Here is a 12,766-nt window from a genome sequence, read left to right as displayed (position 1 = left end):
CATTGTGTAAATGTACCACATTTTTTGTATCCATTCCTCTGTTGGGGCATCTGGGTTCTTTCCAGCTTCTGGCTATTATAAATAAGGCTGCTATGAACATAGTGGAGCATGTGTCCAGTTGGAACATCTTCACTTAGCTGAACATGGATTAGAGGACTAGAATGACAAAGGTGGCCATAGGGAGAAAAACTGAGGACAGTCTGTTCAGTTGGTAGAATTATCTCCAAATCTAGTGAGGTGTCCAAAATATCAAAAGGTGTGTGCCATCTGGACGTGGGATTCAACTGGAGGACATTGGATACAGACAGTTGACCTTATATCCTCATTGTTTATGTGACCCTGGTGAGGTGCTTGACATTTAGGGTATCCCCTTCCACATCCATAAAATGAGCATGACCACAGTACCACCTGAGGGGACTAAGGTCTGCCTTATAACCTCACTGTACACAGATAGAGATCCATTTCACAAGAGAAAAAATGTCAGCCCACTCACTACCTTATAACAGCCCTATGGATGTCATAATCCAAAAATTCAGCCAGCCCATGTCAAAACTCCTGACCTATGGAACCCATGGTACAATGAATATGTATTATTAAGCTACACATTTATGTTGGCATTGTTATAAAAATAAATATGAAACACCTCCCTTCAGAACTAGGGATATATAAGCCATGGATTCATCTATAAGCTGTGCTCCCAGGATCTCAGTTCCATCCTCTGTTTTGATACTTTCCCTAGTCACAAGTATTCAGGATGCAAACAAGACCTCATTCCTCCATCATTCACACCTGAGGGTGCTACAACTAAGACAAGGCTGGTTACCATAGAAGATGGAGCCAGAGTCCTTATTAATTCATTATTTTGAAAGTAGGGTTTGGATTAATTGCCATTTGGCTAATTTACTAGACATGAACCTGTTAAACAACAACCTTACTCTGGATGATTCCCAACATGCAGCGGAGAGAATTCCTTCAAATTCCCTGTCAACTGAGAGAGAGAGGGTGTGTGTGTATGGGTTAAGCAAAGGCAATTGCCCTTGTGAAACTTGGAATGACATGTGAATTTAGCACCATCCTCACCTAGTGACATACCTTCTAAACACCAGGTGACCTCAAACACTTACATCATAGCTGTGACTCAGAGAACACATCTCATGGTAGACCAGGGTCTGATTTAGAAATTTCACTGAATAATGTGATCTCTGGAAAAAAAACATGGCATCCCAGAGGTCACTCATCGTTTTTAGTCCTCTCTCATTGACTTTTCATCTCTGTTTCTTAAATTCCCACATTGATGTCAACTCATAATTCAGCATAAGAGTCATTGTACTAGAAGGGGGTCTGTGAAATAACATCAGGATAGATTGAGGAAATTGTCACAAATTGAGTACAAGTGATCATGTGACTTTGGCCTCAGGAAAAAAAAACCACTAAGAACGATCCTTTCTCCGTGTCATCATGGGTACAGATTAACCAGTAATGGTGTGACTAGATGATGGAATTTATTCTACACAACCTCTTAGAGAAGTCTTACAGAAAATTTGACAGACTTTTTTAAACTTTGACATTTATTTCAAGCGAATGAGACAGGAGAAAGCATTGCTACACTGGATGTTGTTGGCTCTGGAATAAAACACACAGTCCAGTCTTTCTTAAATAAAAAGCTAACAGTTCTTCTTCTTCTTCTTCTAATTCTTATTCTTCTTCTTATTCTTATTCTTATTCTTATTCTTATTCTTATTCTTATTCTTCTTCTTCTTCTTCTTCTAATTCTTCTTCTTCTTCTTCTTCTTCTTCTAATTCTTCTTCTTCTTCTTCTTCTTCTTCTTCTTCTTCTTCTTCTTCTTCTTCTCCTCCTCCTCCTCCTCCTCCTCCTCCTCCTCCTCCTCCTCCTCCTCCTCCTCCTCCTCCTCCTTCTTCTTCTTCTTCTTCTTCTTCTTCTGGTTTTTCGAGACAGGGTTTCTCTGTATAGCCCTGGCTGTCCTGGAACTAACTTTGTAGACCAGGCTGGCCTCAAACTCAGAAATCCGCCTGTCTCTGCCTCCCGAGTGCTGGGATTAAAGGCATGTGCCACCACGCCCGGAAAAGCTAACAGTTCTTACTTCCACCTAGTTTTTCCTTCTTGAATCATGAATTGCTTCAGCATCTCCTTACCCAGTGAAACTAAACTAGGAAAAAAACCAGAAGAGGCAGTTATTATCTTGTTCCATGCTCTAAGCCAAAGGTGACTGTCATATGCCCTTTATGTAACTGGCAACAGCATTTGCAATTTTTATGGAGCAGGGAAAAGAGAAAGGCTGTTTATCAAACAAAAGGATGCATCCATGAAAGCCATCTTCCACATGGTACCAGGTTACAGGGACGCCTTGGTCTTCTAAGCGCTTCTTGTAGAGCAAGGCATCATCACGCAGGGGGTCATTCTCACAGGTCACTAGGAATGCTTCTGGAACCTGAGCAATGATCTTGTCATCTACTAGGATAGGTGAAACCTCTAAACCAGAATTATGTCTGATTTCCAGAAAGGCAGCCTCATTGAAAGGTCTTGAAAACTCGGGCAGGAGGCTTTTATTCTTGAACCTTCTAGGAATGTTATCAGAGCTGAGCCATTTTCTATACTTCTCCCAGGTGTCTGGATGCATATAAGTACCATTAAACAGTGCATCTTTCCAAGATAAGTCAATGTCCAGATATTTACACACAGCTATTGTGAGTATGTCTCTGGTGAGGAATGGGACATTTTGGTTTTGCTGATGTGATGGTAAGCGGAAATTGATCGCCTGCATACTTGGAGTAATGAGCACTTGAGCACGGATGTGGGGGAGACTTGGGAAGCTGACCAATGCCTGGGTAACTAAGGCCACAGTCCCACCTCCAATACTTTCTCCACAGGCTACCACCCGGGAAGGGTCTACCCCATAGGTCATTAGATTCTTCAAGAAGTGAATGGAGGCATTTAGGCAATCCTTAGAAATACAAGGGTAATGGTGGTCAGGAAGCTTGCGGTACCTAAGAGGAAACAAACAAACCCAAGACAGCAATATACACATGTATCATTGGAGGCCATTTGAACAACATCCTCTACTCTTATTAGAAAAAGAACCCGATTAAATCCTCAGAATGACCCTAGCAAGTAAAGATCTATCCTCATTTTCCTATGTGGACATGAGGAGCCCATCAGAGTTAGAAAGGACAGATTTTCCATTCCAATGCACATTATGATTCCCATAGATGAGTAAGCCCCACAAAGGATCAGGCAAGCTTAAAGCTGTTGCCTTAGGAAACAGAACAACCAACAAAGATTCAGAAATGGTGACTGGAGCTCTGCTGGTTCCAGTGGGACAAATGAAGGGTTTTAGCTCTCCCTGCTGTATCAAGCATCCATTGAGCATTGCCAAAACCACTGTTCTTTAATTTTTACATCAATGTTATATTAATAACATTGGTTATACTAATAACTTAGTATAGCATGAGGTATTAATGTAAATAAACTTAGTATAGTATGAGGTATTAATGTAAATAAACGTTCTAATCTTCATTTTCCTGGAAATAAATGTCATTGTTAGGGGATGGGACAATTAGACTCCCTAATTGAAAATTCTTAGACTTTTCTCCAGTGCCCTGGCTGATGTAAGAAAATGACTACCACTCACTCATCTGGACTATCCTTGTGTCAGCCCTGGTCACTTTGAAGAACATACATACCTTGAGGAAGCAACAAGCTACACAACTGCAGCTACTAGCTAAGACACTCTAGCTCTTGCAGTTGTAGTTGCAAGCAACCTATCCACTATTTCAAACAGCTTTCACCAGATGTTTCCTATCACTGTCCCACCAAGACCCTGGTAGCCTGGAAGATGTAATGTTGAAACAGCCTAAGAGGGACAATGATACTATTCTCATGAATGCAATGATCTAGTTACAGGAAGAAAGAACTGATGGCAATGTTGAGCACAGGACTGGAAGAAATGGAGCAGGTTCAGAGGTGAGAGAGCACCATACGGTGACAGCATGTAGTCCAATGGTGGCAGAAGCACAAAGACCAATGGGCACCTTGGCAGTGGGAATTGCTACCTCTTGGAGGAAGCTAGAAACCTTAACACAAAAACTGCAAAGTGGTCTTGAAGCATGAAAAGTGAAGCTTTAAGAATCACAACAGATAACAGAAGCAAAGACACATTGGCAACAATAGCAGCTCTTGAAGATAATAATAGATAAAGAAGACAGGCAGCAGTGGCCATAATGTGGGCAATTAGAACAACAGAAGGAGGAACCACTGCCTTAAGGACCACGGGTTTTAGACACCCTAGAACATGGGTGTTGTCAAGGCGTGGGGGCAGAGGTGATTTCACACATATACACGTTAATAGAAGCAAGCTTAAGGGCAACGAACACAGTGGTGGTGCCTGTTGTGGCTCCTAGTTCTCTACTGCCACCAGTGACTTCAGACACTAAGGACTATGAAGCCATAAATAACCAGTTGGAAGAGTTGCTCACCTACACCCAATTTCCACCCTGGTGGAAGAAAAGAACTCCAAAGAGATGATTGATGTCACCACTCTCAGTCAACAGAGTTTCAGAGACTTCATTTAGACTCAATGGTTGTTGTGTCCAGGAAAGGAAGGTCAGGAAGGGGAGAAAAATGAGAAAGGGGAAATTAGGAGGAGGGACAGTGAAGAGTGGGCAAGAAGAAGCTAAGGATGGAGGGAAGAGTGGGTAAGGGGGAAGGCTGGGGATAAATGGCTGCTAGTTACAGCAACATAACTCACAGCAGCCTTCTGGAAGTCCTAAAACTCTTCTCTAGCTGAGCATCTCAACTTGCTATTTTAGTATATCTTCTCTGGCCCATGAATCAGAACTCTAAGTATCTGGAATTCCCCACTGAGGAATTCCCTTCAAGATTTCAGATCAGGGGCTTGCACACTCCTCTCCAGTTCCATTGAGGGAATCTCAGAGATGTAGGTTCCCATATTAGAAGTTCAGACACTGTGGGAAGTTCAGAGGAGAGATGCTCTCTGAAGTCTGAAAAGGTGTTACTAGATCTCCCTATGCCACCAGAGAGGAACAGAGTCTAAGTGATTTGCTCTAGCCACCCATTCTGAGAGATGTCAGGGTATGAAAGGGCAACTGAAGTGGTAGCTATTGAAGTAGCAGAATCTTGCAGTGTGGTTTATAATTTTTCTCATTTAGTTCTTTAAACTGTATTTGTTCTCAAACAATGATAAATATTCATCTCTGTCTTCCATCCTTTCAAAGAGGTTTTTATTTTCAGAATACCAGAGTTGGGTCTTAAGTTATGTTCTACGTTCATTCAAAGTGGTTTCTACACAGTGGATATTTTATTGTTGCAACAAATAGCAGAACCATCAGGCAACAATAGTCATTACTTCAATTAACCTTGACCATTTCCCAAGTCTAATTGCACCACTGTTTCCAAAGGCAACATAACCCAACCAAATGAGATACCTTGATTTCAATATTGGTCAGTTATTCTTTTCTGTATTTCTAGCTGCTGTCGGTCTCTGAGTGTCTGAGAAAGTTTTCTTTTGACTTTAATGAATTTAACATCAGAAAGAAGACATAGTGTCACTTTTGACTTTAAAACACTACCTGGGTTCCTTTCCATCCTGGTATGCCCTTCCTGGTTCTCTACAATGTGGATCTATATTATTCCATAGGAGCCCAGAACTCTTTAGTTTTACATTTCTTCTGTTACAATATACCGATGTACTTCCTAGGAATACATATATTTCAAGACTTCTACTCTTTTGAAAGTGGGGTGGACATGTTCAGGGAAACATTTACAAGAGAGTATCTGAGGTCAGGACCCTTTTCTGTGGTCTAGAGTCACCCAAATCTGTACCCCAAAATTCACACCCACATATATAAACTACCAATTGTCTCAGGCCACTCACCCCACTGATAGCACCACTGAATCCGTCTGCTGGGCCAGGAAACTGCACAGATTGTGGTAACAGTCTGTAAGAGGAACCCAGGTGTTAAGCAGTGTGACAAGAGCCCAGCATTTCCCACTACAGTCCCAGAAGTAGCAGCTGTCCTGTTGGACATGGTAATAATGACATCTGTATTTTGCTATTCTTTATTCTTCTGAGGTAACCTTGGCCAGCTCTGCCTGGACAAGGCTAGACGTTATTCCCAAATTCCTGAATATCAAGATTTGGTTGGAATTTATGGTTTACTTTCTATAGCATTGAATTTTAAACAGTGTGGATAAACCAGGGACTTTTGGATGATTGAATCTGAAATGAGCATTGCTATGGTGGTATGCTTGCAGATCCAGACCTGGATTATTAATATGCTCATAGGTTTGCATTCCTAAGGAGATAAATTATGACCTATAGTAGTATACAGATCCATTAAAATTAGTACAAAGCTCATCTTGGTTCAATTTAGGACTTTGTTTGAGAGATTGATCAGAAACATTGAATAACTCTTTGTTCCATCCCTGTGATACCCACATTTGAAACCACCTCCTCATTTTTGTTCTCCTGCATGTTCTAGCCTCCTCCTTTGACATGTAGACCCCTAAATTTATGGTCTCTCTCTCTCTCTCTCTCTCTCTCTCTCTCTCTCTGTGTGTGTGTGTGTGTGTGTGTGTGTGTGTGTGTGTGTGTGTTCTGGTGTGTCCTCTATTCCTGGAGAGGGTCTGTGGTTAAGTAGATATTTAGAAAATATCTCCTGTGCCATTTCTGCTTAAGATGTGGAAATAGCACTATCCTGCAATAGAGGATTACAGCTCAGAGAAGAGGGTCTTAGGGGCTGATGACAGTGAAGAAAGAACAAGGACAAAGAGTTCCTGGAAAAGGGTGGGTACCACAGACAAGATAGACTTATAGATAACTTATGAATTATAGAAGGCATCTTGGTAACATCTTCAGAACTTCTATGGCTACCTCAATCACCAGAAGGTATGAAGTAACCCTCATCCCAAAAGTGATATCTTTTGAGTCTGTAAAAACAACAAGCACAGAAAAACACATGAGCAACCCAGGATGCTTGCTGTATTGAGAAGTTCACAGGCTGCAGCACAGCAAGGTTAAGGGAAGACAAAGTGCCTAGGTGGGCTCTATGCTCAGGTATGTAATGGAAGCTGACATTTACCAATGGCAAGTACTGGGTCATTCTTGTAGGGAAAGATGATGAAACTAAAGTATAATAACTCTAGCAAGGAAACAACTTTTGGCTATGGAAATGATGTAATGATCAAGAATAGGGTTTTAGAACAGTGGTCAGGCTGAGCTGAAGGAAGCATACAGACTTGAAGTCATTATGGGGCCAGATAGGAATGTCCAGTGCTATGAGTGAAAAGTAAAGGGAGATGTCACAGTATTGGAGAATCCCAGTGGACAATGCTGCCCAAACCTAGATGGACTGATATATTATACAGGAAACATTGCCATGGAGGCTTCAATATCATTGAGTGATATGATTTCAAAGCTGTCAATCCATTCCTTAAAAGTTCCAACTTCTATTTGCTTTGACTCCCCCCAAAGAGGTCCTCGTAAGAATGTTTGAAAGACTTTGTCTGTCATGAAGACCTCCCTCTCCCACTCAGCACAGAAAGTACTCACCCAGGCTGCCACATATGGCTCCCCCTCCGTGGTAGAAAATAATGCCTCGACGGCCTTCTGAGGACACTGCCTTAGGCTGGAATAGTCTCACAGGGATTGTCCCAAAATGCATGTTGGTTACAACCAAGTTATGGTTCTTCTTTATGACTATTAAGTCCTGGAAAAACTGAATAAATCTGATCATGGAGCAAATTTTCATCTTCTCTAATATATTTCCCTGTAGGAGTTAAAAGAAGAAGGAGGACATGATGATGATGATGATGATGATGATGATGATGATGATGATGATGGAGGAGGAGGAGTAGAAAGGAAAAAGAGAACAAGGTGATGGGAAGGAGAAGGTGGTGGAGAGGAAGAAGAAGAGGAAGAAAATTGAGGCACAGGAGACTATAAGGTAGGCTTGTAGATGCTGCAGCCACTTAGCATTGCTAAAATTAGTTGACTGTTTCTTGACTCCTGCATACATGATGCACTGGTGTCTACAAATGGCTGTGGATTCTGCTTAGAAAGAAAGGGGATTTTTCAGAGCTTCTACCCCAAACATCCAGATTAGATAACGACGTGGTCTTAATTTGATTGTCTCAACCAAAATCCATGTCATTGTGTTGATGTGGCCTTTTCACAAGACAAATATATAGATAAATGGCATAGGATGGAAGACCCAAATATACCTTTGCATAATCACAGCCATGTGAGTTTCAGCAAGAGTGACTAAAAGAGGAAAGAAAAGCCTCTTCAACAAATGGCTCTGGAAAAACTAAGTATCTCCATGTTGATGAATGGTCTTACATCCCTATATAAAAACAGATCCAAAAGGATCAAACACTGTACTATAAGATTTGAAATTCTAAAAATGTTAGAAGGAACAATGGGGGGGGGACTTTAAGACATAGGCATATGTAAAGACTTCTTGTACAAGCCTCCATTCTATCTGGATATAAGGGCAAACACTGACAAATGGAATGAAAAGGAATCCATACACAAAGGAAACCATTTTAATTGACTGAAGACTCAGCCTGTAGAAAGGAAAAATTTTGCTGGTGATGCCTCAAAGAGAATTAAATGTCTAGTGTGTGTGTGTGTGTGTGTGTGTGTGTGTGTGTGAGAGAGAGAGAGAGAGAGAGAGAGAGAGAGAGAGAGAGATCATCTATATCAAGAAAGTAAGTCATCCAAACAGTAAAATGAATAGATCACACAAGACAAAGTACAAATGGCCAATAAGCATATTGTTTTATTTTTCTTTTGTGGCTGTGATAAACAACTTGGCCACAACCAATTTGGGAGAGAAAAGGGTTTATTTGGCTTACAGGTTACAATTCATCATCAAGAAAATACAAGCCAGGAACTCAAGACAGGATCATGGAAGCAGTTCACTGGCTTGCCCCCCTTGCTTGATCAGCTTCCTACTCATAAACAGTCTTACCTTGTGGATTGGGCCTTCCCACATTTTCTAAAAAGGCATGTCTTTGTTATTGGATAACCAGGGAAAATTATATAATTATAATCTCAAAAATAAAGCATCTCATGGGGGAGAGAGGCACCGGAGTCTAGCACTATTACTGCTGCTGCAATGTGCTTACAGTCGGCAGCCTAGTATGGCTGTCCTCTGAGAGGCCCAACCAGCAGCTGATTGAGTCAGATGCAGATACTTACACCTAACCATTAGACTGAAATTATGGACTGCTATGGTTGAATTAGGTTCCCCAGGTTGAGATAGTTCCTCTGGAGGAGGCTCCCAGAAGGTGAGTTTTTGATTAAGAAATTAGAAAGAGCTTGCACCTGGTCTGGAACAAAGCAGACATAAACTAAAGGCTGAGGCAATCACCAGCTAAGTGAAAAACACTGTACATCGTTATTGTGGAGATTCACTGGGTGAATGTTATCTATGGAAGGGAGCCAGGGAAGAGGTGAACGATCAGGTAGAACTTCCCTCAGAGAAGGAAGTTACTGATGAGACCCAGCAGAGCAGGATCCGGGCATAGGATAAATGAATTTGTTTTTAGTTCAAAGTTCGGTGGGGTGATCCATTGTTCTATGAAAGAACTCCCCAAAGAGGGCTCCAAATCATGGTTTTCCTGTTTGAGTTTTAGGAGAGAGAAAGAGTTTAGCCTACAAGCCTCCCCTGCCTCCTATCAAGAGTACATGATCTGATGAGCCGGGCTAGACCTTTGTCAACTTAGCTCTCAACCCCCTCAAATTTCAAGGCAGCCCTTAATAGTGCAGTTTGGTTCCAACCCTCACTCCCTCAAGAAAAGATTGACTATACCTCTTATTCAAGCAGCTTTCTCCTTTTTCACTGGGAGCCTTTCTTACCTGCTCTTGGGTGGATGGGCCCAAACTGTCACCCTTTGTAATGATAGCTGTGTAATCCTTACATACCTTCACAATACTTGTCTGACTTCCTTAGAAATTGCCTATGACTTCACTGTTAAAATATGATCACCCATACTACCCAATGAGGCATCTGATAGCAAAGATAATAACTTCTTCCTCTCTCAGCCTCCACCTCTAGAATAACAAAAATATTTGTTTGGGAATATTGAAGAGCATATGGTGTTAAACTTAGACTCACATTCTAAAAGGCCATTAGATACATCAGAGAATTACACTGTTTTGTGTAGGGTTTTGTTGTTTTGTTTTGTTTTGTTTTTTTAGATGACGTTCACATTTCCCACAATTGTGAACTAGATGTGATGCTGTAGAAAAGAAACTACAGGTTGGAAAGAGTGTAGTGTTTCTGGTAAATTTGGCTCTTCCAGGGCTCCAAACTATCCTGTAGTTCTACACAGTCCATGGGCTTGAAACAGTTTGACCTTTAGGAAAGTACTTGCAGATAACGGTGAATGAATGGTTGAGGCCAAAATATTTCAATTATTGTATTGAACAAGGTTTGCTCACTCCACTAGGTGTGGTCCATTGTGGAGGAAAATCCAACAACACAGGGACACATTACGTTTTAAAGTCACATATGAAACCTATTATTCTTTGTCATATGCTATGTAATATGTATATTGACCTCACAAGACAGAGAATGTTGCCTGCCTTGAAGAGGGAGACTCTGACATACATAGAGATTAAGCAAAGGGTTCTTGCAGCCAGTGAGAGTAGAACAGAGATGCTTAACAGACAGCTTGGCTGCAGCTTCTTTTTACCCCTCTCTTCTCTACCTCTCTTCTCCACTGTAGCTGCCATCTGAAGTAATCACTTATGAACTTTGGACACTTCAGGCTTTCAGCCAAGATTGAGACATTATGTTCTTCAAACTGTTTACTTCCCACACAAAGCCAAACTTTCTTTCCAAACCTACTCTACCAAGGATAGGCTTTGGTTCCTATCCCCAGTCAGCAACAAAGGAAAATGCAGAGTCCAGCCACCCAGGCAGCCGTGCTAAAAAGCTGGATACATGCATCAACACATTGATTTGACCTGCAAAGGGCTCCTGCTGAGAAATAGTCAGTGGTTCCCAGATGTTCACAAGTATGCAACAAAATACCTAGAAGCAAGTGAGTAGAAGGCAGTAGGGGGCTGCTGTTGAAGGTGTCAGACACGCTGAGTCATGGATCTATCTTGAGGAGAAACTGGCTGAAATAATTTTTCTGTCCTCAGAAATAGAGTCTAGTTAATGAGTAGTGATGCCTGAATCCAATCTTAGTCCTCACATGGTGGAAATCAAAAGACAACTACTTCAACATCATGAGACACTTATCTCAAAACTTTAAACACAAAGGAAGAGCTGGGGGTATAGCTAAATAGAGTGCTGACCTAGTGTGCAAGCTCAGTCTGGCCCTCAGAACCACACTAACCAAGCATGGTATTGTACAACTCTATCCACAGCACTTGGAAGATAAGAGTTCTAATCCCAGCACTAGGAAGATAGCAGTTGGACAAACAGGAGCCTCAGGTCATTTCTGGATACATAGTGAATTCAACGCCAGCCTAAACTCCACAATATACTGTCTTTAAAAAGTAAGAACAAAAACAAGATGAAGGCAGGGAGGGAAGAGAGAGGGAACAAGGGATAGACAGAAACACAATATTTCCATGTTTCTAAGATACAAGAACATAGTTGCTCATACTGGTAGGGAATCTAGTTATGGGAGAATAATAGAAGGGAAAACTACAGAGATGAACACTGAAAACCATACTGCCCCCAAGAGCAGACTCACCAGAGTAATTATGTACAGCATTAAACAATGCAGAAGTCTGAACTTGACAGGATGCTTCAAGGCAGAGGGAATTTCCACAGTGAGAAAGTGCTGAATGACAGTCCATATGAAGACTCCCAGATAAAAGGTAGACAGGCTCACTAGCAGCACCAGCCACGGGATAGCCATGGTACTGAGCCTCTGAGAAACTGCTATCTGAGGTCCTGAGAAGGTGCTGCCCTGAAGATATTCCTTGAGAACAACTGACCCAGTTTTATGACCTGCCACCTCCACTCCCTTCTTTCAGACTGCACCTGACTCAGTGGCCTGATCTAGCCTCTGAAATAACCACACAAATCAACAGGAGCCAGAGGAACCTGCTCCCCAAGGAGCAAATGGATTAGGAAAGCCATCACAGATGACCAAAGTTGGGGATTTTTGTTTGTTTGTTTGTTTTTTGTTTTATGGAGGTTGTTGTTGTTGATGGTGATGATGATGGTGATGATGATAATGATGATGATGATGATGATGATCACTACTACTACTTTAATTTTTTGCAATCCAGTCATTACTCCTCTCCCTGTCCACTCTCCCACATTCCTTCATCCCATTCCTCCTCCTTCCTGTCTCTAAGAGGATGTCCCCCATGGCCAAGCACTCCCCTCTCTAGAGTTAAGCATGTCTTCTCCCACTGAGGCCAGACCAGGCAGTCCTCAGCTATATATGTGTTGGGAGCCTCAGACCAGCTCATGTAGGCTGCATGGCTGGTGGGTCAGTGTCTGAGAGATCTCAGGGGTCCTGGTTAGTTGAGGCTGCTGGTTTTCCTATGGGGTCACTTTCCTCCTCAGCTTTTTCCAGCCTTTCCCTAATTCAGCCACGGGGGTCCCTGACTTCAGTCTAATGGTTGGCTGTAAGTATCTGCATCTGTCTCAGTCAGCTGCTTGTTGGGCCTCTCAGAGCACCAGTAATAGTATCAGGTTTTGGAGCTTCCCCTTGAGATGGATCCTTAGTTATGCCAGTCACTGGACCGCC

General features: G+C 42.0%; 1 protein-coding gene across 1 annotated transcript; it reads right to left on the bottom strand.

Annotated features, from left to right (window-relative positions):
- Positions 1-2,231: 2,231 nt before the first annotated feature.
- On the bottom strand, positions 2,232-11,923 carry Aadacl4 (arylacetamide deacetylase like 4). Its single transcript, NM_001081248.1, has 4 exons — positions 11,756-11,923; positions 7,590-7,806; positions 5,913-5,976; positions 2,232-3,006 (listed from the first exon to the last, which is right to left on the bottom strand). The coding sequence occupies exons 1-4, from the start codon at positions 11,921-11,923 to the stop codon at positions 2,232-2,234; spliced, it is 1,224 nt and encodes a 407-aa protein (NP_001074717.1).
- Positions 11,924-12,766: the final 843 nt, after the last annotated feature.

Source organism: Mus musculus, chromosome 4, assembly GCF_000001635.26.
Source record: "Mus musculus strain C57BL/6J chromosome 4, GRCm38.p6 C57BL/6J".
Taxonomy (NCBI): Eukaryota; Metazoa; Chordata; class Mammalia; order Rodentia; family Muridae; genus Mus; species Mus musculus.
The sequence above is the reverse complement of the archived record's forward strand: the minus strand, read 5'-3'. Positions and strand labels throughout refer to the sequence as shown.

Excerpts from the sequence above, each read along its gene's own strand:
- Aadacl4 (NM_001081248.1), bottom strand. The coding sequence starts at position 11,923 with ATGGCTATCCCGTGGCTGGTGCTGCTAGTGAGCCTGTCTACCTTTTAT. Across the intron at positions 5,977-7,589 it reads AGCCATATGTGGCAGCCTGG|ACTGTTACCACAATCTGTGC; the intron begins GTGAGTACTTTC and ends TTCCTCTTACAG. Across the intron at positions 3,007-5,912 it reads TCAGTGGTGCTATCAGTGGG|GTACCGCAAGCTTCCTGACC; the intron begins GTGAGTGGCCTG and ends GTTTCCTCTTAG.